General features: G+C 33.0%; 1 protein-coding gene across 2 annotated transcripts in view; it reads left to right on the forward strand.

Moving 5' to 3' along the window:
• DACH1 (dachshund family transcription factor 1) overlaps window positions 1-27,218 on the forward strand; it is a 436,159-nt gene that overhangs the window by 298,499 nt on the left and 110,442 nt on the right. The window contains exons 4-7 of one of the 2 annotated variants that reach the window (XM_086710704.1): window positions 2,762-2,934; window positions 18,369-18,504; window positions 18,904-18,948; window positions 21,691-21,825. In XM_086710704.1, the coding sequence (XP_086566830.1) occupies window positions 2,762-2,934; window positions 18,369-18,504; window positions 18,904-18,948; window positions 21,691-21,825 (489 nt within the window). The remainder of the gene's footprint in view (window positions 1-2,761; window positions 2,935-18,368; window positions 18,505-18,903; window positions 18,949-21,690; window positions 21,826-27,218) is intronic. The other variant, XM_086710712.1, reaches the window with a different exon arrangement.

Raw genomic sequence — 27,218 nt, forward strand, 5'->3', positions numbered from 1 at the left:
ATGGCTAGGAGCATTTTATGTAGTGGGAAAATCCAATCTAGTGTTATCAACTTGCTATGGAAAATTCACATGTGGATGATTGATATTTACCCTCACACAAGGGACTAATACCCTGTGATGCAAAAGAGATGTGAAAATAGATAGTATTTTGTCTATAATCTGTTTCAGAATGATTCAATCAGAAGTTTGGCTTAATATTTTATACCTTGATAATGTGAAAAAAATAGTCAGTGCTTCTCCACTATGAGAGTAAAATTGAAATATATTTGGAAAAATGACTTTTTCCAATGTATTAACTGGCAATCAGAATTCAAATAAAAGGAGAAATTGGTTCAAGTGAACAGAGAAACAAAAGTAGATAATAGATATAAGCAGAAATCAAACTGAATTTAAAATAATGAATGTGAGTATTTTTCTGTACTCAGTCCATCAATTATCTTCAAATAAGCAACATACTATGAAAATGTAATGCTTGCATTTATTGGTATTTTAAATGAAATGTGTAGGGAAAATTATCCATTAATTATAAATTCCCTATCCAGTTTTCATTTTCAAATAACATTTATTCCAAAGTGTTATTTCGATACCAATTGTCAGTGATTATGCCTCAACACTTGTTTTAAATGATACTATAAAAAGTAAACATTTAAAGAAAAAATTTGCACATACCTCGATAAAGACATTGTGGAGTCGAATTTTTATCATGTTTCGCCATCAAATATTTTCTTGACACCATACGTTTGAAAAATCACATACTTACAGTTTTTGCATGTTTGACTAGGACCTTGGTATAAGCATCAAAAAGGGTGTGAGTAGAGAAATAAAGTAGATCCATTTGTGAATATGGAAGTGAACTTTTATATCATAGTGTAGGAACAAGCTGGAGAAATTTCTTTTATGTGAGTCATTTCTGGATGAAGCTATAAACTTTTTTTTAGCCAAAAGCTGTCATGGTTTCTTGTAAAATAATAAAGATAATAAAGATATCCACTTTAATTGATTCTTTTCATTGTTTAATAAAATTGCTTTGTTTGATTGCTGAAGAATTTGAATTGAGTTTTCATTACCCACTTCTGAACAATTTACTCTAAGATTCAGACAGTATTGAGCTAATGAGTTTGAATTTATATTGAACCTTAACTGTCTTCATGAAGTAAATGGAAAAAAATCATGGCAGTAACTAAGTATTCTTCATTAAAAACTATGTCATAGAGATTTTACAATGAAGCTTTTAATGGAGCTAAAGCATTTAAATTGGAGTTTTACCAACTTTGCTGTTTCTAAGTATATTATATGAAAATATTATTTCTTTTCCTTTTTTAAGAAATGAAAACTCATTAAGCTGACAGGGACATTACAAAAATTTTCTTCAAGGGGGTTGTTTGTATATTCAACAGATTCAGTAAATAAGTTAGTGTTAATTTAATTGGGGAACATGTCTAAATTGAAATTATTCATAAATACCTTCTAAGGTGTATCCTATTAAGGTGTTTAAAAATCTACTGAAATCCAAAACATGGCCCCATTATTAAAATGAAAGCTCTCAAATGTACTGTTTTTACTTTGACACTATATTGCCATAATCAACTTTTGTTTCTTTGTAGTTGAATAAAGGTGATATATTTATTGATGCACACATATTTAATATATTGCTTTGACATTATTAACCTTTGTAAAGTGATCTTTTAGGCTCTTTGTGCTGTGTCTAAATGAGTTGGGCATTTAATAATTCCATGTTTAGGATTTGTGGTGGAATTAAGTGAGGAACTTTAACTCTGAATGGTGGCTAGAATATCATTTAATACAAGAATAACTACAACTACCAGTGGGCTTCACTTCTAAGAAGTAATTAATTCTCTAGGTATCTAACAGAGACCATTTCATCTTAATTTGGTTATTCAAACTAGATTAGACTCAAAAAGTAAGATAAATATTGTAGAATTTTTTTTTAATTGAGGAACTATATAAGAAAAAGAAAAACAAAAAAAATATGGTTTAGGGGAAATTTACTTACTTGAGGTTATTTTCCAAGAAATCACTTGGCCAACTCGAAATGTGATATACTTTTTAAAACCTCATTTCAAATAAATTATTAGAAGATTTGGAATAATATTGCATCCAAATTGCTTATGTGCATTCCCCACAAGTAGTTGTGATGGTTCTTGGGATAAGCAACCACTGTCCTCTTGCCCATCACAGAGATCTCAGGCTTCTGTTACCCACCCCCACATGCCTGGAACTAATAGCCTTCCACTTAGGCAACCTCTCCACCATCTCAAGCAGAGCCACCTTCTGCCAAATTCTATAATGGTATTTTTTGGTACTAAAAATGGCAGTTGCCCAGAAAAAAATATCCAATCATTATATTGTAAAATGTAGGACATAACGAAGAGATACTACATTTAGATAACTGATTGTGATATGTTAAATAAAACCCTCATATTTTAAGCAAGAATTAGAATGATCAGAAGGATAATGCAGCAACGAATTGACCATTTGTATTGAACGCATGGAGCATGGTGACGTGATAAAACATGGCACCGAACTGGTTAGCTTCAAAGCTAATTTCCCTGAGTGGTGAGTGGGTATTGTTGCATATAAAGAGGACGAATATTTTTCCTTTGGCAATCATTATTAGAACGTTTTTTAATGCTTCAATTTTCAATGATTTATGCCCTTTACCATTTTCATAAATGAGATACACTACGTTTCATAGTTTTATTTGAACAGAGCAATGATGAGATCTGTGCATTTTTTATAGGACTGGAACTTCCTTTTATGATGATGCCCCACCCTCTAATTCCCGTCAGCCTACCTCCAGCGTCTGTCACCATGGCAATGAGCCAGATGAACCATCTCAGCACCATTGCAAATATGGCGGCAGCAGCTCACGTTCAGAGTCCCCCTTCCAGAGTTGAGACGTCTGTTATTAAGGTAATTGTTTTCTTACGTGACTGTTTTGGCTTATGCCAAACATCGTCTTAAGCCACTACCTCTAAGTCTATTTTTTTATTCCACAAGTAATTCTAAATTCAAAACAGATGATAGTAAATAAATTGTGAGAAAAAGTAGTTAGAACCAGGTAGAGCCAGGGGTACAGTATTAGACAGATTAGGCCAATCTTAAATTCCGTGTTGTATCTGTTGTTTTAAGTTTATTTATTTATTTGAGAGAGAAAAAGTACAAGCAGGGGAGGGTGCAGAGAGAAAGAGGAATGGAGAGAGAATCCCAAACAGGCTCCATGGACAGAGCCTGATGCAAGGCTTGACCTTACGTCTGTGAGATCATGACCTGAGCCAAAATCAGAGTGAGGCACTTAACCAACTAAGCCATCCAGGGGCCCTTGTCTTTTATCTATTAAGAGAGAGATGGATGTAGGAAATTAATTCATATATTTCAAATTCAATAAATATATGACTGTGTGCATGAATGCATGCATGTCAATGTATGTGTGTGTGGGTTTATGAGCTTTAAGGTATAGGAAATAGTTGCTGATTTGTTGTTAAATTATGGTTCTGCCATGTTGCCTTGAGCATGTGACTCAATCTTTCTGATTCTATTCTACATATAAAAAGTAGGTAATACAGTATAGGTGTAAACACTAAACAAAATAATAAAATTGAATGCTTTTTATATATTCAACAATACACTATATCTGAAGATAACACTATTGTTATACAAAGATCACATGTGTGTGTATATATGCACAATTCTCTCTCTCTCTTTTCCCCTTGTGTGGGAGGGTATGTGTATACCCTTAAATGTGTACCTTTAATTTATTTTATAATATGTACTTAAACAAAATTCCTTTAAATGAATTGTCAGAATACATTATTAAATTTTAAATTAAGTAAAAGATACTAATGCTTATCCTTATATGACATAATCATTACCTCTTTCTTCTGAATATAATACAGTTGAGTTAAGGAGGCCTCTGGAGCATGCCTTACATAAAAAGTCCTGTTAACAATTCTTATTCATTGCTGGTAGGTATACAAAATGCTATAGCCATTTTGGGAGGCAGTTTTATGGTTTCTTACACAGCTAAACATACTTCTACCACAGGATTATGTATTTTGCCAGCTCCTTGGTATTTACTCAAACAAGTAGAAGAGTTATGTCTACACAAAAACTTGCACATGGATATTTATAGCAGTTTTTTTTTTTTTAATAATTGCCCAAACTTGGAAGCAACCAAGATGTTTTCAGTAGGTGAAAGGATTAAAAAGAAGTGGTATATCCATATGTTATGACTTTGCTAATTTAACATTTGTTAAGTGGAACATAGGGATGACTGATGGTGAGCCATGGTCCAACACAAACCATAAGAAAAATTGAAATAGAAAACCTTATTACTCACGAGTTCTGGTGGAAATACCTCAGGGTATATACCTTGAAGGACCACATGGGGAGGTCAAGGTGGAGTACAGAGAGAACAAGGCAGGATCTGGGACAGATGCCTGTGTCAGGGCCCAACAGTAGAATGCTTCGAGGTTCCCAGGCTAGGGCTAGATTGGGCAATTAAAACCAGAAGAGCATAGTTTTGGTGAGCTCCAGCGGGCTTGTATGTAGGAGGAGACCTTTATTCTCAAGTGCTGTTGAAGAAGTCCTATTAAGGGCTTACATGCTTACATTTACTTGTGATTCTGTGGCTGTTATCTAGGGCATGTGCTTGCAAGAGGGGGCTTTTGTCAGTTAAGGTCCCTCCAGGACAGTTGGCCAAACAAAATGGATGCCTAGGCAGCAATACTATTGGAGTAGCTTAACTAAACGCTTGACACTGTATAATGGAATATTATACACAACTAAAAAGAAATGAATTATCAAGTCATGAAAAGACATGGAGGAAACTTAAATGTATACTGGTAAGTGAAAGAAGCCAGGCTGAAAAGGCTACACACTGTATGATTCCAAGTGAATGACCTTTTAGAAAAGGCAAAACTATGGAGATACTAAAAAGATCAGTGGTTGCCACGGAGTGGGGCAGGGATGAATAGGGAGAGTACAAAGAATTTTTAGGGCAGTGAAAATGCTCCGTGTTCTACCAAAATGATAGGTAATGTCATACATTTTTTTATAAAGGCCATGTTACTACTTATACACTGTATAAGTATACAATGTATATACACATTGTATACATACTTATACATTACTATTATACATTGAATAATATGCTAATACCAATTTTTCTTATAACAATGGCTCTATAAGCAAAGATGTATACTAGTCCCTCACCATTTTCTGAAGTATCCTCACCAGGAAAAAAATATATGTATCACAGAAAACCGAGATCAACTTCTTAAAAATCTTCAGCTGAGAAAATGCCAATGAATGCTACATTGTCATCAGCCAGGAACCAAGAAGATAACTTTTAAAAATTCCTCTTTATTCGGAGTGACTTTCAGAGGGTTCCTTTGTTACCAAAGGATTTGTTAATCAAGATGTCACTGCATACTTCCATTTATGACCATTTTTGGTAATAGTTATTACTGAGAATTCAACATTCTCATTGCTTCACTCACTGAAGTGACCTAGAGGGAGATTTTGGCTGAAGAAAAAAGGCTAAGTGTTCCTATCATTGTACTCGATAGCTATTTTAAAAAAATGAAAAGGTAGTAAGGATTAGTTATAGGATGTGATTACTCTCATTTTTTAAAAAAGTTAGTAATTATTACTATAGAGAATCGTCCTCATAATAATAATTATATAATTTTCACTCTCAAAACTGGGAATTTTGTAGTTCCTCATTTAGACAAGATACGGAATCGTAGTTAAAGTAGAACTATGGCAGAAGAACAGATTTTAGCAGTTTAAAATCATAATGGGTGACTTAGTTATTAACTGTAGATAATTTGGACATCAGCTGGTAGCTTACATATGTCTGGATCCAGAAGACTCTAATTACATCAGAAAACTTGATTTATTTTATCTTTTAAATACACACATATTTTTTAAATAGTGTATGTTGTATCCAATGTTAATTAGAATACTTAAGTAGTGAAACTTCCTTTACTAAATCTTTGGTTGTCAACATTTAGGTAAGTAGGAGGAAGCAGTTGGGTTTCCTCTGGAAGGCACCTTTAGAAAACAGTCTAGATTATTGAAAAGTCAGCAACATTCCTTTGGTTTCTTAAATTAAGGTCAGGAATGGAGAGGAGGGAGACAGGGAGAAAGGAAGGAAATATGCAAAAAGGTAATAAAAAAAAGTGACAAAGCCCTGTGTCTTGAACTGTGTGCCAACACCTCCTACAATATAGTGATAGCCCATTTTCTAGTCTCTCGGGGCAAATATTTTCAGAAACTTGGCTATGGATAGGTTAAAGGAAATTCTGGGCTTTTGAAAGCAGTGGTGATATAAATGGTGATAATAGCTGAATAAGAAACAATGGCTCTAATTAAGAATGATTAGAGAAAATAAAACCTGATGGTTTTAAAAATTATTATTTATCACTAATAATACAAGCTGGTAGTTTTAACTGCACACATCAAAGTGACGCTCCATTGGCCACCGTGGAAGTGTGGAAGGGCCCATTGCCCCATTTCGTTGCAGGCTGGCCATCTATATATTTTTAAATTTGATGTTAAAGATCATAGAGACTAACCATATTTCAAGAAAAGCATAAGATAATTCTAACAGTTTTTGGTAAAAAAAAAAAAAAATTAGACCTGAGAGAATTCGAGAGTACAGCCTCGGAGGATAAGGGTAAGGAATAAGTTCTTTATAGAATTCCAAATATTAGGGAAAACAAGTTAATAAAAAAACCTGCCTAAATTTATATATAGAAGACTTCATAGCACAAGCAGTGTTTAGTAAACTCCCATGATATATATTAGTTAAACTTAATTTGGGGGAAGTTTGATTTTCCCTAAAGAAAATGTTTGACTCCTATGTCACATTAAATAGTATGGGACCCAAGTGGGCAATTAGAATAGTGCTTGCAACTTTGTTTGCCTGAAAAGATTCTAATTATGAAGGCCGATTAAAAGCAAAATGTTAAATACCAAGAAGATTTCCCCCATCTGAAGGAATGATAAAACAAGGCAAATAGCTTTTGAAGGGAAAATAGAAGGTTGAGGCGTTTCCCGTGTGCTGGAGTGTACCATTTCCATTTTTTGAGAGTAATGATAAGAATTAAAATGAAAACAACCTACACGAGAATGTCAAAAGAATTTATAGGACAGAAGGGAAGTGAAAACAATGCTCTAAGGGTTACAAACTTTTAAAACATTTTGTCATTACCTGTTTCTAGGAGGTAAAGGAGCTCCAAAGACTTTCTCATAAACCTATTTATGAGAATGTACACACCACACCAGTACATGCAATGGAACAGGGTCCAAAAGCTGTCGTCCATGGGTAAAATTCACCCTTCTTCCAGTTCTCGCATGGACTATGAGTTAAGAATGGTTTTACACTTTAAAGTGGGTGAGGAAATATATCACAGGAAGACAGTCATTCACGACCCGTGACAATTATATCAAATTCAAATTTTAGTGTCTATAAACAAAATGGCTTTGGGAGTTAGCTACACTCTCTCTATATAACATCTATGGCTCCTTTCACATACAAAGCAGAGTGGAATAAACTATTGACTAGCTGGCTCTTTACAGAAAAATAAAAAAATGCTGGTACCTGCATTAGAACTACAATGAACTGGGGCGCCTGGGTGGCGCAGTCGGTTGAGCCTCCGACTTCAGCCAGGTCACGATCTCGCGGTCCGTGAGTTCAAGCCCCGCGTCAGGCTCTGGGCTGATGGCTCGGAGCCTGGAGCCTGTTTCCGATTCTGTGTCTCCCTCTCTCTCTGCCCCTCCCCCGTTCATGCTCTGTCTCTCTCTGTCCCAAAAATAAATAAACGTTGAAAAAAAAAATTAAAAAAAAAAAAAAAAGAACTACAATGAACTCATACCCGTGTGAATCTTAGGCTGTGGATAATTGCGGCGGCTCAAACTAAACTCTCAAACATAATGGGGCCATGGGTTTTGGCATTGAAAAATAAAAGAAATTAAAGGAAATGAGGAAAAGAAAATTACAGAGATGAAGACAGTACCACTGTATCATTGTTATTTGCTTTAAAAGAAGCCTTCATGATGGAGTCTGCCAAAGTATTAAATCTAGACTTTCTCCGGCTGATTGGTTTGGACTACTGGAAATAATTTAGTAAGATAACTTTGAGGAGGAAATGGGCATATACTGTTTAGACAATAATTCTAATTTGAATTCCTAATAGCCAATTGCCTGTAAGTATATATTAAATTATTATGGGCTCTGTATTAGTCTATTATGTATCATTGAGAATCATATATTTTTACTGTTTAATGTTCTATGAATGTTATGAATGAAGAGACATAGACTTGAGACATCAGACGTTATGTAATCCAGTTTTCCCTACAGTGGCAAAATAATTTTTGCATCCTCCCTACCCATTTTTATATAGCTCAGCTTTTGTGGAAAGCCTATTCTATTTTCAGCAAACTCAAGAATGAAGAGGGTCTTCCTTAGCTTCTACCTCACGTTTATTATGTTCTCCTGGAAGATAAAAGGTCTACTAATTCTGTGTCCTAGCCATTTAAATTTATAAATCCTTTGCTGTAGTAACTATAGTGTTTCTTTCCTCCAGACACAATATTCTAACTTCTTTTGACCATTCCTCATCAAGCTTCTTGGTTGACCTTTTTTGAAAAATCACCCTCTTTACCCCAGTCCTTTCCATACAATACTCTAGAAGTGAACTAGCTAGTGAAGAGATGCTGGAACTAACCTAAACCTCAGTTGTGGACAACAGCTTATAAATGTAGTCAGAATTCACAAAACCGTTGTGAGTGTGTGTGTGTGACTCAGTACATTTCATGCCTTTTAAACATGAAATTGTACTAAGCCAATTCTTTATTTTTTTACTTTTACTAGGAATTTGCATTTATCCATGTTAAGTGTATTTCCCAGTCCACTGATTTAGGCTCTTTAGATACTTAAGTTTTTTAATTTAAGCATAGTTGACACACAATGTTATACGAGTTTCAGTACAACATGGTGATTCAACTTCTCTATACATTAGGCTATAATCACCATAAGTGTAGCTACCCTCTGTCACCATACAACACTATTACAATATCATTGACTGTATTCCCTATGCTGTGCCTTTTATTCTGTGAGTTATTCATTTCATAACTTGAAGCCTATTCTTTAGATACTTTTGAGTATTAACATTCTAAACTCTCATACTATTTATACAATCCTTGTATCATTTCCAAATTGTAAAAGGATATATTACTTGTATTACTTTAAATCACTGAGGAAAATAAACAGTATAAATCAAGAGATCAATTCCTCTTGTCATTAGAGAATTCCTAATAGGCTGAAATGTTCTACTAATTGATTCTCTTTAGGTATCATTCATCAAGTAACCCCAAATCTCCCTGAATGAATCAATATTTTTCTCACATTTTATTTAATAAATTCACAATGATATCATAAGGACTTAGAAAAATTGGTTCTTGTTGAAAAAAAATTGAAAAAAAGAAAAGCAGTGTATTTTAGTGGTTTAAAACATAGATTATGGTGGAAGAATTCTTGGGTTTATATTCCATTTCTACTACTTCTTAGTCATGTGACCTCAGACAAGTTACTTAATATCTCTTTGTTTGCTTTTCTGTACAATGGGGCTAATGACCCCTTTACTTATTCAGGTCGCCATACTGATTACATTAGTGTTTACAACATCTTTCAAAGTTTTTGTACACTGACATTGTCTTCTCCTGTTATTTTCTCCCCAAATATTCACAATCATTTGTTTAAAAATAAGTTCTAGAATCTTATAAGAGATTCATGTCAAGCTTTTGAAATAGAATCATAATTGTATAGTAAGAATTTTCTCTCTTTCTTGTGCAGGCTTCTTCACCTGACAAAAGTGCTGCATTTTACTTTGGGGGAATTCTGCAGTACATTGGTATAGAAAGCTAATTTTTAAATGCATTTTTTTCAGATTTGATTTTTTTAAGGGATAGTATAGAATTGAGATTGAGAAATTTGGCAACATTCAAATTATTCTACATCTTTGAATAAACATCTTTCTCTCATGCTACATTACGGAGGTTTCTGAGGACAAGGAATATGATTTAGATTTGTTAGTTTTCTCCACTGACCATTGACTCCTCTTGACTATATGTGTGTGTATATGTGTGTGAAAGAAAGGCAGAGAGAGAGAGAGAGAGAGAGAGAGAGAGAGATAAGCAGAGACACTTTATGACATTCTTATTTAAAGAATTAAAAATTGAAAAAACTTAAATTCAAGTAAAATTTTGATCCCTAATAATTTCCTTTAAAGCAGGTCCTTAAATAACTATATTAGTAAATAGGACTTTATGTGCATGAAAGTTTAAAATGTTTAAATATTATAAAAACTAGAACCAGAGTGACCTGATTCTCAAAGTACATGAAAATCCTAGAGCAATGTCATGTCCCCCATGTTTGTTTAGGTACAGAATAGCTTATTTTGGGGCAATCATAAATAACACTAGATGTGTGCATTACTTTTAGACATTTTTTCACACACAAAAAACGATTTCATATAATTTTTACTTGGACTTAGAGAAATAGTTAAGTACATTCTCTTAATGTTTATTTGGGTGTTGATATTAAATGTGAAGAAGATGCTTACAACAAAAGTATTAAAATGCAACCACCACTAAATATACCCTACATCAATGTATTTAAACAAATCATATATGTTTAAATCAATACGTTTGTAATAATGCTAAAAAATAAATTCATGGTTCACCTTTGAATTCTAGGGAATTGATTCTTTTAAAGGACAAAAGCAAAGGATAAAGGGGTGAAATAAAGCATTTTCCTGATTTTCCCCATACAGACTGTTCCTAGGGATCATCATTAATTCACTAGGGGAACTTTTCTGTTCATCTAAATTTTCTGGCCAAGAAAAAAAAAAAAAAATGAATAAGGAATGGTATAGTTGGAATGTCACCAAATTACCAGTGCTAATGAAGTGGAGTCTAGACCATGATCATCAGTGGGGGCTGGCATCATAAAATGCAGCCAAGCAGACGTTATGTGTTTCTGATGGAGGCATGCAACACCATCTATGAAGAAGTCTCACTGCAAACTCAACTTAAATCAAGCATCCATACTTAACTATGTAGGACATTTAGGGGACTGAGGGACCTAGAGATGAATGACACCCTTACGGAACTGCATAGGACCAGTTCAGTGTGGTGGTGGCCTCTAACAACATACACAGTGCCTTAACTGGATAGAAATTGGGTTTAAACATTTGTCATGCACAGAGAGAATGATGCCAGTTAATAAATGGCAGCGACAGCCAAGTTAGAAACTTACCTTTTTTCTCTTTCTCTCCTCCCTCTGTTCCCCCTTCCTTGAGTGTGTGAAAAGAGGAAGTCCTATCTTTTGATTAAGATGATAGTATTTATTATTACATAGGGATGGATTATAATCCCTGAGCCAAGACTATATGTGGTTGTTTGAAGTAACTGTAGGACTTTATATATTAAAAAATAGTAATCTGAAATTATGAGGATACCTGAATTTTCATGCAGATGAGGGAAGACATATAGTCCCCTACCACCACTGAATAAGTTCGAAGAGACAGTGGAATAAAACTAAGTTGCTTATGATTACACTCATGGGTTCTACCAGTTTTACATTTAGAAACATTGAGTATTTCTTGTGTATCATCACAAAAACAAACAAAAAGAGCTACGTAAATATTCCTTGGAACCTCAATTTAGAATTCTGAGTCACGGAATTTTGATGGTGTCTGCCTGACAGACAGAAGGTAGAGACCAGCTGCAAGTATATTAGCATTGTTTACTGTGTCTTCCAGAACTACTTTGAAACATTTTTTCCTGAATCCAGAATCCTATTTCTACTATTTATTTTGTCTGATAATTTTTCCAGAGCAAGGAAATTTAGATGTCACACTTCATCACTGTGCATATATGGTTCTGGACTCCACTAACAACATTTACCGCTTAAGATACACGCTCCATGAGGGAAAGGATTTTCATCAGTTCTGCTTAGTTGTATATATAAGACCAGAGCCTAGGACACTGGCACATATTAGATGTTCAGTAAATGTTCTTTGAATAAATGAATAGGTCTGAGTTGTCTTAAATCTCAGGAGTTTGGGTTATAAAGTGCTAGTCAAGTTCAATTTTGTAAGTTAAAAGTTACATCATGATAACATTTAATGTTAGAACTATCCTCTCTCCACTTCTATAACGTATTCAGTGATGGAATCTCTAACTGATAAACATATGAAAATCCAGATAAATAAATTGTGATTATTTAGACTTACATTAAGAAAATATTTTCAGTTGATAAAGTATAATGCATTTTGTGATAGACAGGAGGCAGCTGTGGTAATGTAATTTTTAAATATTCAATTGCCCCATGTGTAATACTGAGCATTTTATACTTTTTGTTTTAGAATTTTGGAATACACTATTTTGAATTCCACCTTTGATTCTGAATTATCTTGGAGACTAATACTTCTTGCTCTACCCAGAAACAATAAATGCAGCTTTTTCTTTATTGTTATTCTGCTACCATTAGTTTATTAGTATGACCTTTTTTTTGTGTGTGAGAGGGTATTCCTCTTAAATTCTCATTTATTATTGTGGCTGGTTTTATAAAGATGGAACATTGCAAAGGATTGTGTTTTATTGATTGGTGGAGTTATGATGTAGGACTATAAAGCAGCGTGTTGAAGTATTAAATTAAATATTCTTCCTCTTTGTCCTACTTCAGGCCCATCTTGGAGGTTAAAGGGTATTACACAAATGAAATGATAAATCCAGTTTACATAGTTTTCCTATAGACATTGAACTGCTTCTTTCTTATTATGTCTGAATAAAACTCATTATCTATTTTGTTTCAGTAATAATTATGAGATTCTCTCCTAAGCAATTCTTTACTGTCTCCATTATTCTCCATCTTATAGCATACTCTGGAAAGGCAAGCATATAAATATGATAAAAGAATTAAGCTGTTGAAATAAATTAATTTATTGTGCAACAATGTATTCAAATCTTACTTGCTCAGTGGATTTTACTTTAATGAAATTCTTCAAAGAACAATACATCATGTTCCAAAGATTGAAATTATACATTAAGTGAAATGACTGAATATGTTGTGTCTCAATTTACAGAAAGTTTCAATTGAATACTTAGCTTTTAAATAATAAAAATTTGCATAAATTAAAATATTTTCTTTAAATCAAAGTATTAAGTATTGTCTTTGTATCCTTTGTTCTTAGAGAAACAATTATAATTAAAGTAAAAATAAGCTAAAGCTAAATTAAATACAATTTCACCTACATTTTCTAAGCCTTCAATTATGCTTTTAAGGTGTATTTTACATTAGATTTAAATCCAGTTTATTTTTTACCTAGTTTAGTATATGATGTTTAGAGTATTTTGAATGTATAAATGAATAAGTGAATAATGCATGAATGAAAGGAATATCAAGGAAAGCTTTGACAGTTAAATATGTTGCCTAATGAAATAATTTTTATACTTATGTGGAAAATAAAATAAATAATTATTTTTAATGGCATAATTATTGTTGCCAAAATTTTATGCATTAAGTGTTTAAGTATTTTATGAGTTAAATATCTCAGGAAAAAATCAGTTTCTCATGCTTTCCATTAGCACCAGTAAGAAATCTATTATGACAGGAAACTCAGACTTGCAAAATGACTTTAGAGGGAATGATTTATTTCAAGATTGCACTTTATCTCTGTGCATCCAAACATGTGCCACTGCATATATGATCACTTACATAATTGTTATGAGAAATATTAAACCATATTGATGAATTAACATTGTCAAAGTGACTTTTTGAAGAAAATAGAATGGTTAGTTTATAAAATTTTAGTTTCAGCAAAGAAAAATATAGAGTGTTCTTGGGGTGCCTGGGTGGCTTAGTCAGTTAAGCATCTGACCCTTCATTTCAGCTCAGGTCACCATCTCATGGTTCATGAGTTCGAGCCCTGCATCAGGTTCTGCGCTGGCAGTGTGGAGCCTGCTTGGGATTCTGTCTGCCTCTCTGCCCCTCTCCCATTAGCTAAATAAATAAATAAATAAATAAATAAACAAACAAACAAACAAACATAATATATACATATATATTATAATGTTTATATATATATAAGGATAATATATAATGATATAATTATTATATATTATATATAATGATAATATGTATATTATCATTATATAATATATTAATATATTATACATAATATAATATATAATGATAATATATAATGATAATATATAATGTTTATATATAAACATTTTGTTCAGTGTATATATATATATATATATATACACACACCCATGTATATATATATATATATATATATATATATATATATATACACACACCCATGTATATATATATATATATATATATATATACTGTTCTTTTTCAAATACATACCATGTACTTTTGTGTGTGAGAGCCAGAAGTATGAGGAATTGACCTTTAAAGTCTAGACAAATTTGTGTTCTCTTTATTAGAATTCTTAGAAATCAAGATTAGACTCCTTTTAGTGTATCTCTGGTCATTTATGCAGTTAGCTGTAGCATAACTTATTAATACATTTATACAGACTATAAATGAATTGTATACAGTATTATACATAAAGGATTAAGAGTGCTTTTTCCAAGATATATCTGAATAGCTACTGGAAAGACACATTAAGTACAGTGTTGTTTCAAGCAGTTAAGTACATGACCTTATTGCCATTTGGGGGAGGGGCGAGGGTAACAAACTGTGGGATATTTGTGCAGTTGAATATATTCAACAGTAGAAAAGAGTAAATTAATGACACATGCAATATCAGGGATGAATCTCAAAGACCATTTTGTTGTGAAGAAGCCAGAAACAAAGAATTTACTGTATGATTTCATTTTTATGAAATTCTAGAACCAGAAAATCTACTCTACGGTGATAGAATTCAGAAAGTAGTTGTTTATGAGAATCAGAGGAATTGACTGGAAAAGGGCATGAGAAATCTTTCTGGGGTTATGGGAATGTTCTAGATCTTGACAGAACTCATTAAACTGGACACATAATAAATGTATAGTTTGCGTCATAATTTAGGGTAGGAGTGAATGTTAAAAAGAAAAGGATTTATAATTGCAATTAGAAGATAGGAAGTAACTTTCAGCATCCAGTTATGAATTCTCTATTCTTTTACATCATGTATCTTTTTGTTTTTTAGAAACTTAGGTTATTTGTTTGCCGTGTGGACTAAAGACCTCAGGTCATTTAGAAGTATACCTTCTTTGATTTTTTTAGTTTGGAAAAATAACTGATATGTTCGTTTTTGTGTTATTTGAGACATAGATTTAAAAATAGTTTGAATTTTTTTAATGGTTTATTATTTATTTTTGAGACAGAGAGAGGGGCAGAGAGAAAGGGAGACACAGAATCCAAAGCAGGCTCCAGATGCTGAGCTGTCAGCACAGAGCCTGATGCGGGGCTCAAACTTACAAGCTGTGCGATCATGACCTGAGCAGAAGGCAGACGCTTAACTGGCTGAGCCACCCAGGTGCCCCAATTCCAAAATATTTTCACCCCCAAATTGCACAGTTGGATACCACCTTATATTGGTATCCCTTAGTATAACAAATGTATGATGTGTCATAAACTTCCCTAAACAAGCTAATTGTAAATATTAATATTGAGGGGTTATGTCTTCCTCTTTCCTCTCTTCTGCCCCACTACTCTCTCATTTGCTTATTTTCGGTCTTTCAAATGCAACCCCACGTGACTCGGGTAGGACACTATATTGTGTCAGGTTTACATTTACCTACATACCAGTTTTGCTGTTTGTAGAAAATAGAGCACTTAACCTCTAATCAATTAAGGTAAAGGGCTAGTGTTATATAATATTGATACTACATCTCTCTTGTGGGAGGTTTTAATTGTCCTTTACAGAAACCAACCCACACACTTTAGATTAGTCCAAAATCTCCTAAAGTTCAAAATGTTATCTTTACAACAAGATTCTAATATGCATTGAAATTCTTGAAAGATTTTAGTTGTTGTTGTTGTTGTTGTTGTTTCTCTTTTCCTTTGTTTTGGCTACAGTATTGAGAGACCTCTCAAATCTTCGGTCATGAAGTTTCTTATGGGACTACTTCTTTTATTCCATGAAATATATATAATGGGAAACTGGTTTAGGCATGAATTTTGGAAGAGGGCTTGGTCATTTTTTCTGGTTATTTTCGTTTTCTTTGTCATGCTTTTTCAAAAATTAAGACTTCGCATATATGTGGAAGATGTTTATCAACAATGTTTTCAGGACTGAAAAATTAAACAGGAATGAGACCAGCAGTGCTCACTTTTAAATGCACATTAAAATCACCTGGAGTCTTAAAAATATACTGATGTCTGGGCTCTACTTCTGATTCAGTGTATATAGCTGCTGTATCAAAGCACCATCAACTGGGTGGTTTAAAACAACAGAAATGTATACTTTCACATTCTAGAGGCCCGAAGTCTGCAATCAAGATGTCAGCATTGCCGTGCTTCCTCTGAGATCTAGGTAGAATTATTCCTTGTCTCTCCATAGCTTCTGGTGGTTGCTGGAAATCCTTGGCATTCTTAGTAACTCAGTTCTAAAGCCCAATTCTGCTTCTCTATTCATAGGACATTTTCTCTCATTTCTTCACAATATCTTCTTGTAAGGACACGGGTCATGTTGGATTAAAAGCCCACCCTACTTCTGTATGACCTCATTTTAACTAATACAGCTGCAAAAAAACTTCTTTGCAAACGAAGTCACATTCTTAGGTACTGGGGATCAGGACCGCACTCTTTTTGGGGACACAATTCATCCCCAAATCCTCAGTAAGCCAGAATCTCTGGGAGCAAAGCCCAGACATAGGCATGTTTAAGAACTTCCCAGGTGATTCTAATGCAAAGCAGGAATGGGAACCATCCTAATGGGAATCTGACCAGACCAATGGGGCCTCTGAGACCAAAGATATGCATGACCCTCATTCTCACTGGTCAGTTGACCTCTCACAAGTTAGTTATTTTAGAACTTTTTTTTTCTTTTATATTTTTTAAAGCCTGCTCTCTTAATATTTGCATTTTTGCACCTGAATAAGTATTTATTTATTTATTTAATTTTATTTATTACATATGTAGTTTGCTTTTAACCATTCAAATATTTATTAATTATGGGAAAGACAGTTCCTCAAGGCCTATGTGCCTTGATGTCTGAAGGTATAAATATATTACTGCTCAAAGAAGAAAATGTTAATAAGTAGGTATCTTATTTAATCTGTAACACCATAATAGTTCATTGGAGGCAGTTATATGATATATTTGCACATTAGTTTAAGGGGGAAGGCTCAGGGCTTCGCAGGGGGGATATGGAATGGGATGTGTTAACAAAATAGTATCAGGAAATACAATACCAAGTTTCCCTGGGCTACAACTAATATGTATTTCATGAATTTCCCCTAATACATATATGTGGTTGAATTGGAGCTAAGAGAAGGGGGTAGTCTGAAAATTATTTGAATCAAACAAAATTATTCCAATGTTAAATAATAATCGATTTCTATGATGCCTTAAAATGTGACCATCCAAGTGTGTCCAGAGCAGTGCCATGATGAAATAGCTGTGAATAACTCCTCTGGTATTGTTATTATGGTCTGTCACATTGATAATTTGTATGCTAAATGATCCTTAGACACTGCTGAAGCGATAGAATCTAGGGATTTCTTTAAATTGATAATTGTCTAGAATTGAAACCTGCTTTGTTCTGTTATTTTGTGTTGTCTAATAGGCTATGAAATGGTTGTCTTTTGGGGCACCTGGGTGGCTCAGTCTTTTAAGCATCGGACTCTTGATTTAGGCTCAGGTCATGATCACGGGGGTCATGGGGTGAAGCCCCATGTTGGGCTCCATGCTGACAGTGTGGAACCTGCTTAGGATTATCTCTCTCCCTCTCTCTGTGTCCCTCCTCTCTCTCTCTCTCTCTCTCTCACCCTCCCTCCCTCTCTTCCTCCCACTTGATGAGTAAGTAAGCTTAAAAAAATAAAAATGAAAGGATTGCCTTCTTGGGCTCCTTTTTTATCCAAAGAGGGGATTGGCATCTGCTGATCTGCTTGCCTGTAGAACCAGTTTGCTAACTCGTCTTTCCCTACTTTGTCTATGTTCAAATGAAAGGTTAAAATGTCAGCGAAGGATGAATTTATTTCCTTTGCATTTCTACAGTACTGCATTAACGAAACTCAACACTCGCGAAGGAAGTCAAGTTCCTATGTATTTACCTCTTCTCTCCCCCGATTCTTTCCCCGCGGTGCCCCAGGAGCGAGTCCCGGACAGCCCTTCGCCTGCACCCTCTCTGGAGGAGGGCCGGAGGCCTGGCAGCCACCCATCATCACACCGCAGCAGCAGCGTGTCCAGCTCCCCAGCACGGACCGAGAGCTCTTCTGACAGAATCCGTAGGTCTCATACTTCTACTTGTCACCATTTTAAACTTTATTAGGTGCAGCTGGCTTTTCTAATCAAAATGCCCTCATTCCAAATAGATCTCAGATGTATCATGTTCTGAAGCTATGTAGCAATAGCCATCTCTCAAAATTATGTTTCCCAGTTTGCAATATCATGAGGTATGGTACTACATTAACAGGTTCTGATATAAACTCCCTCTCCTTGATGCCACACATAAAGATTTGAGCTATGAAACAGAGAAAGTAACCTTCCAGATTAGTTTCTGAAGTAAACACCTCCAGCTCGCAGGTAGCTAGTGGCTAAGTATATGGCTTAGGGATTATTCAACTTTATTCCTTTGTCCCCTCCTCCCCCCCCCCCACCAGTTCTTGAAATTTATCCATTTTCAGAATTCACCCCTGCGTTGAGAAAAATATCCACAGAGAGAAATAAAAGTAAGTAACAGTCAAAACGATAGACTTAAAAAATTGCTTTGTCATTCTTATGACCACTGGATGGAAGAATTTTAAATTGTTTAAATTTTAGGATTTGAATTAGTAAGTCAATGATGCATATCATTGTCAGATATTATTATTAAATTCTAAAGAGCAGGGGCTCTATTGTATTTCATGATAACGTTTTTAGATATTTAACTAAGAAAATCAAGAGTAAAGTTAAAAATACCATTCAATGAACTGGTTATTTTGTATCTGTATTTTGTGTTAAGAATCTAATACTTTTCTTCCAATAAAATGAACATATTAACAGTGACTATATCGGTTGACAGAATCAATATCCATTGTATCCTTTCCAGGATTTAGTTAATTTGAAGGAATCATGTTTGTGGTATGAACTATATCTAATTGCACATAACTTACTGAAGTTATTTGGTTGTTGAGAATATTTTTATAATAGGAAAAACATGTGCTACAAAGTGTCTTTATAAATCATAAAGAATGTTTGCATAAAGCAGAAATCCTTAATATGAATATTATTGAGATAGATAACAAATATTAGGTTAAATTGTATATAATACCATTATTTAAAAAGTAGTTAATTATTGATAATTATATAGTTCAAAATAATTCTAAATATGAATACTTGATTTGGCCTGTCTAGAACATATTTCCCTAATTTTGTAAGAGATGATAATCATTGTGTATTAATAAAAGTGAAAATATCATTTGATAACCATTCCAAATCAATGACATTTGCTGGGGCTGGCAAACTTTAATTCCCAAAGTTTGGTTTCGTTAAAACAATTTCTCATATAAAATATTTTCTGTATGCTTATGTGCAGTGCTGACATTAGATTTTATGATGCATATTCATTTCATATTTTATGCTTTTATAAGATGTCGTCAGTGAAAAGGCACTGTCCTAGAGAAAGAAAAATATTTTTTCATGACACTTAAATGGAAATTATGGGCAGATAGGGAACAATTTGAAATAATTTTGTTATACATTCATGTTTTAAATTAATCATTGTATTCTTTTTTATTCTTGATAGAACAAGGGAGAAATTTTTGCATGCTTGGACTACCATGAATGTCCAAATGGAAATACGTACACATGCACACAAATGCATGCACACACACATATGCAAATACATGTTCACATATGTGCATATTTTAATGTGTTTTTTTGAAAATTAGACTAACAGACATTTCAAAAATAATACAAAAAATTCTTTCACACTCGTTACCCATATTCCCCCGATCATCAGTGTCTCTGAAAGAGATATTGGCCTAATGGCACTTTAATGTTCCTATTGTGGACATCATGATTCTTTACCTCACATACATCATTGTTTATGTTCTAGAAACAAGGAATTTCTCTTACATAACCACAGAGTATTGATCAAAATCAGGAAATTAAGATTATTATAGTGCCATTCTCTAAACTATAAATCTTTTTCAAATTTCACCAACTTTCCCACTATTATTGATTTTTATTTTTTTTCTCACTAGTATTTTTAGTAGCAAAAGATTTTCTTTACTGGTCCAAAAGCCAACCCAGGATCACGTGTTGCAATTGCTTGTCATATTCCTTTAGTCTCTTTTAATCTGGAGCCATTCCTCAGTCTTTTTTGTCTTTCAGTATCTTGATATTTTTTAAAGTATATAGGCCATTTATTTTGTAGAACTTCCCTCAGATTGGATGTTTTTGTTTTCTCATGATTAGACTTAAGTTATGAAATTTTGGCAAGGATCACAGAAGCATGATAGCATGCCGTTGGTGTATCATTCCAGGAGACATTTGTTTTTCCCATACTTGTCATAACTATCTCTTGGTTAAGGTGGTAAATACTAGATTTCTCTGCTGTAAAGTTACTCTTTTTTTTTCTTTAAACCTTTGTAAGTAATAAGTAACAATAATAAGTCTTGTGAGGAAACATATTAAGACTACATGGATATTATATTTTTCATCAAACTTTCACTCCACTCGTTTTAGAATCATCTGCTGAAGATTCTTCCTTCACACAATTATTGCTATGGTGATTTCCAAATGATAATTCCTAATATAGTTTTATGATATTTTCAAAAAAATCTTATTTTTTCAGAGAAGGTAAGTTTTTATGGAATATGTATTCATCCAACTAGGATTTTCATGGGCAATTTATTAAGAAATTTATTGACTGGATTTTGAAAATCATAAGGGTGTTTTGTTATCTACTTTATTATTTCAGCAGTTACAGGTTACTATCAATACTTCAAGAAAGCAATTATTATTTTTATTCATTCAGCCATTTAATAGATATTAATTGGGCACTTGTATATTCAAGTTTGAGTTCAAATCCAAATTTTAAAGAAGTACTTTGGTATCTATGAAACCTTGTGTTTTATTGACTAGTATAGATTATGAATATTGAAACAGTTATTTCAGTGCCTTATCTTGTTGAAAGCTAACAGCTTTTAGTGCTCATAGTGTTATGGCCATTCAAAAGTATTCCAGATATTAAAAATATTATATTCTTTGTGAAATAAAAATAAGATAAAATGTTTTCATTTCCACTATTTTTCTATTCTTAAGATTATCATGGTTACCAATTCTCAGTATTCTTAGAGTTAGATTATAATACCAATTTAGACCATCATATTTTATTTATTTTTGAGTCCAAATGAGTTTATTTAATTTGTTTGAACATTGTGTGTTATGGTGTTTCTGTCTTTGTTCTTTTGTTTCGGGCTTGACAGCTGTCCATCAGAATGGGTTGTCCATGAACCAGATGCTGATGGGTTTATCACCAAACGTCCTCCCTGGGCCCAAAGAGGGAGATTTGGCTGGTCATGATATGGGACATGAATCGAAAAGGATGCATATTGAAAAAGGTAATATATGATTATGTGGCCTTGTTTTTCCTGTTCAACATGTGGACTAGATTTTAATCATAGAATGAGTGATTCAATCCCACAAAAGATGGCATATAAACATGTTAAAAACCTATAATATTAGGTAAATATTAAGCCTCTTCAGCAAAAAAGAAGTATGAATGAAAATCTGCTGTTTTTCCTTACATACAATAGGTAGGTGATAATTTACTTTCCAGTACCTTTAAAATGTGGACAGTTTATTTTAATTGTTATCACTGAGTTTCCAAAGACCTACTATTTGTCTTTCTCAATGTTACTAGGGCCAATTGTCATTTTTCTTTACCTGATAGAGCTACAATAACATAGAAGCATTATTTTGAATATTTTTGGTTTCAAATACACGTGATCGTTGGATCAATGAGGAAATAGAAGTGAATCTTACCAAACAATGTACTAGTAGCATTTCAAAACTTAACAGAAGACCATGGGGGGAGGGGAAGGGAGAAAAAAAAAAGTTACACAGAGGGAAGGAGGCAAACGGTAAGAGACTCTTAAAAACTAAGAATAAACTGAGGGTTGATGGTGGGGGCGGGAGGGAGGGGGAGGGGAAGGGGTTGATGGGCATTGAGGAGGACACTTATTGGGATGAGCACTGGGTGTTGTATGGAAACCAATAAAAAAATATTATATGTAACAAATAACAAAGCCCAGATTGTGTAAAGCTGAAAGTTTCCTATTTGTATTTCATTTGTATCACCCTAATCCATTTTCACAGGCAGATATTGGTATTTTCATGTCCTATTTCATAAAATACTTTCATGAAGAAATTTAAATATTATTTTGGCATGCATGTTAAAAATTTGTGCTAGAGGTGCAAATTTAGTGTTTCAAATAGTAAGGTTGAATTGTGATTATAAGAATTCTTCCACATCTTTTTCATCTTAATTTAATATTTTTAAATTTTATTAATATAGACTGGGTACTTTGACTATCTTTTGACATGAATACCAAATAATCAGCGTTATAAAAAGGATTAACTCTTTGGAAAACATAAAAACACCAAAAGCACAATTAGCTGTCAAAAAGGAAAATAAATAAAATTGGGTATTTAATGATCAAACAGAAAGAAATGATTAGAGAAAGACAAAGTTAGGGTGGGGCAACTTTTTAGAAAAAGACTATTCACAAAAAGTAAAAATGCTTATATGAAACTTTTTTCCATTCAACATAAAAACAGTCATGCTGAGCCTTTGGGGAGAAAGAGTACATTATTTCTACAAATTAGATTACCTGTGTGGGGTGCCTGGGTGGCTCAATAGGTTAAGCGTCTGACTTCAGCTCAGATCATGATCTCACACTCTGTGAGTTCGAGCTCCACGTCAGGCTCTGTGCTGACAGCTCAGAACCGGGAGCCTGCTTCAGATTCTGTGTCTCCCTCTCTCTCTGCCCCTCCCCTGATCATGCTCTGCCTCTCTCTGTCTCAAAAATAAATAAAAACATTAAAAAAAAATTTTTAACAAAGATTATCTGCATTATGGAATGTCAGTGAGAAAATTATAATCTTTTCTAGGTGCCAATATGTCAAAATCTAGGCATAATTGAGAGCAGCATTAAGGCAACTTTTTAATTTTTCATTTTGAAATTTGATATCAAATGCTATTACTAAGCTAGATGGACTATATGCAATGCATCAGTGAGCTAGATGGTCTCTAAATATGTAATTCTATTTTTTTCACAAGCTCTTCTTTAGCAATGAATGAAAATATTTTACATATTGTACCTTACATATATTTTGACATATACCTTTTATATTTGATCAAAACCTATTTGTAGAAATATAAAAAATAGCATCATGAGAAAATATAAAGCTTCATAGGAGATGTAAATTTTAAGTAAAAATATTTAAATATAAGAATTCATTGTATAAGTTAAGCAACCATTCTCCATCAGGGTTCTGTGAAAGAAGAAAGTCCTACGGAAAATGATTGAGTCATTCATTTCTCAGTTTTCCCATGGATACTACATAGCTGATTTCACATGGAATGCATAAGGGGGAAGTTATTTTATGACATATAATAGATGTCGAGATATTAGGGCTTAATTTTTTTCCAGAACCTAATGGAGAAGGGCTGGGTGTAAAATATCAAAGCCCAAAGGTGGTAGTGAGAACACCACCAAAGGCATGATCAGTAACATGATTAGAATAGTGAGTTCCACTGGAATTTTTGGTAGACAGCTTTGTACAAACTGATACTTCAAGTTGAGTTTCCCTACTATTTCCATAACTATTTTTTTCATGAGTCATAAGTTCTATCTATTTGTCTATTTTTAAATTATTATAATTTTACCACCATGGAGCCTTTCCTGAAATACCATACTGGGTTGATTGAGGGAGTCCACTTCTGGTTTTCCTATAGGCCTGCTCCAAAAATCTTCACTACAATATTTGCCTTGTTTTTTGGAAATTATTTTTTCATTGGTCTGCTCCAAATACAAGGCTATAAACTCCTTGGAGTTATCTGTATATTACATTTTCTAGGCAATCTATGAATCCATACTGATCTGCATTGAATCATTAGGAGATTCTAAGTGATAGTAAAAGAAAGTTAAAACAACTGTATATATTATACTCTTTAAGGAGTAATAGGATGGAAAAGGTATAATTATATAACTTCTAGAAGCTACATTTACATGAAATGGTAGAAGGTTCTGAAGATGATCTATACAAAAACTTTCTATATCATTAATGGTACTTCTTATCATATTGAAATTTTGCTGTCAGAATAAAGACCTTGACTATATGCCCAAGGTTTTCCAGTATTTTAATGTGTATTTTATAAAGGAAAATAAATGTTTATTTTAATATTCTTCCTAGGAATGTAAAACTACCATTGAACTCATGATTTCAAATGTAGGTATATGATTATAGAAATTGTGATTGATGTTAATACTATTATAGTAAGTGTTTTATGTTGCTCTTTTTTTTATATATACTCTCTCACTTTTATCTAGTTTTCAGCATACTGAATTAATAGTAAATATTCATGGTTTTCCAGATTGATAGAGTCTACTAAATTAAAAATTGTTTTCTTTCATGACTACATTTATCATGTGCCTCATACTAGCCCTGTAACTTTCTTACTACACGTATCTGTATTAAAACAAGTGACTTAATTTAGAGACATTTGTAGAGAAATTAATTATATGTTTGTGTCATTTTAGGCTCAAACTTCTATATGTAATTTGCTGCTTACCACTTTAAATCATTCAAAAGATAATAATTCTTTAGAAAACATTGATTTTAAAAATAGATACCAAAATTAATTTGTATGCTGAGAATCACTGTGGTCTAAAGTCTTAATCATCAGTAATATTTAAGCACTTTTAAATCTTCTTAATATTAAAAAACTATCAACTCCACTCTATTAGAATATGTAAGTCACCGTTAACTGAAGGTATTTAAATTCAGAAGTCCTAGCTGCTGAATAAATTCATTCCTTATTTTTAAAAATAAAAACGCTAATAAGTTTTTGAAACTTGGAAGAATGTAAAGTACATTCAAAATATAAATGTGAAAAACAGCTTGGTATAGTATATCAAGAAGTAATAGACATAATAATGTATCAGTCATCCCAAGTTTAAGGAGAAATCCTTTTGCTATTATAAACTTTGACTAAGATAAGGACTTTGTCAAAGATACGTGCTTAGGAAAACTGGTAGAGCTCAGAGCTCCAAAACCAATGTTATGTCTTCTGACTTTTACAGATTCCAGGTTCTATCAAGCTTTCTGGATTTTAAAATCATTGCTGATCTTTTCCCTCAGTCTAATTTCGTGGAATAGGCAGTAATAATTGATATTTGAATTGTATAAGCAGACTCATTGTTTCTTTATGTGGAAACTGTCTATTCCCTGCATATTTGTCCATTGATGCTAATGTACAATGTCACTATCTCATACATAATTTGTTTCTTGTTTTTTCTCAAATCGCTGCTATTTTCAACACATTTTTTAGCATATTTTATACCTTCATATTGTCTCATATGCACATTTTTTATTATTATGAAATTTAATTTTTAAATTAAAAATTAAGTTGCATATATGCAAAAATCAAAATATGATACAGATAAGCTTATAGTATCAGTTTTCCCCAATTGTAGAAAACTTAAGCATGTATAGTTGAACTATTAAATATCTATTTACATTAATGTATTTCAGTCTTGGACTGAGTATGCCAAAATGACATAATGAATTGATAAATATTTACCAAATGCCAGAATAGTAAACCAGATGAAATGCAAAAACTTTCTCTGTCCCTTTTTCTCTCCTTTGTTGCTATATATTTTTACTTAATATGTATCCTTATTTTCCCTATACTTGAGTCTTTTCCCCTTATTTGTTTTCACGAAAAAACATGAAAACTTTCTTTTGTTGGTGACTCTTGAGGACTTTCTTTTATTGGTGACTCATGCCATTTTAGAAGCAGAAATAATTTAAGAAGCAGCAGGAAATACAGGGGATTTGCTTCAGGCCATAAAACATTTCTTTTGTGGCATATTTTGTTTGGTTGGCAATGCTCAAGATTTCCAATGGTTAGCATACTTGTATAAAAGGTTTCTTTTGGTGTTCTTAATTTAAGGACAGGGCACTAAAAGCAAAAAAAGTAGTTAGCAACCTGGCCGTATGGGTATTTCCTCTTGTTAATGTTTTATTCTTAGCCTCCAACCATATAGATTATTTTCCTACAAAACATCTTTTTTAAAGATGACTATGTCATCGCTTTTCTCAAGTTTGTGGAAATGATTTTTTTGAAGGGTATTTCCTTTTGCACATTTCTCAATGTTTAAAAATTCTAATTTTACTTGAATTAGGATTGAGTCTTCAAAAATAGCCTTCTTTTAAATTCTAGATCGACATCACACAAATTAATAGTAAATATTATTTTGTTTTACCCACATATATCACAGATCTTAACCTGTTAGTATCTCATGTTACTATATAGAAGTGTATAGAGTAAAAGCCCCTTTTCTATAGAAATTTCTGTATTTTGATGTTAAAGTACATAGGGCCTTGAGTATTTTCATTTTAAAATTCCAACAGTGTAACTTTTCCTTCACTTTCATTCTTAAGATAAAATTTCTCTTGGCATCTCTCAAAGCCTTTTATAAAATATTCTCTAAACACTTCCTAATGTGACTTTACCCTTCAGTTTCTAAGCATGTGAGTTAAAGGTATTGAACTTAATAATGATACTTTTAATTCTGTGATTCATAACAGTAGGCAATAACAAATTTCTCTGAATTCCAGAGTTCTTTCTTAAGCAGATGGCAGATTGCACATGCAAAGTCAAACTTAGGTGAAATTTTATGAAGGCACTGGTTTACTATTTTATGAATTATAATTCGAGAAGCAG

The sequence above is a fragment of the Puma concolor genome, chromosome A1 (assembly GCF_028749965.1).
Source record: "Puma concolor isolate L17-30 chromosome A1, mPumCon1.1.hap2, whole genome shotgun sequence".
Taxonomy (NCBI): domain Eukaryota; kingdom Metazoa; phylum Chordata; class Mammalia; order Carnivora; family Felidae; genus Puma; species Puma concolor.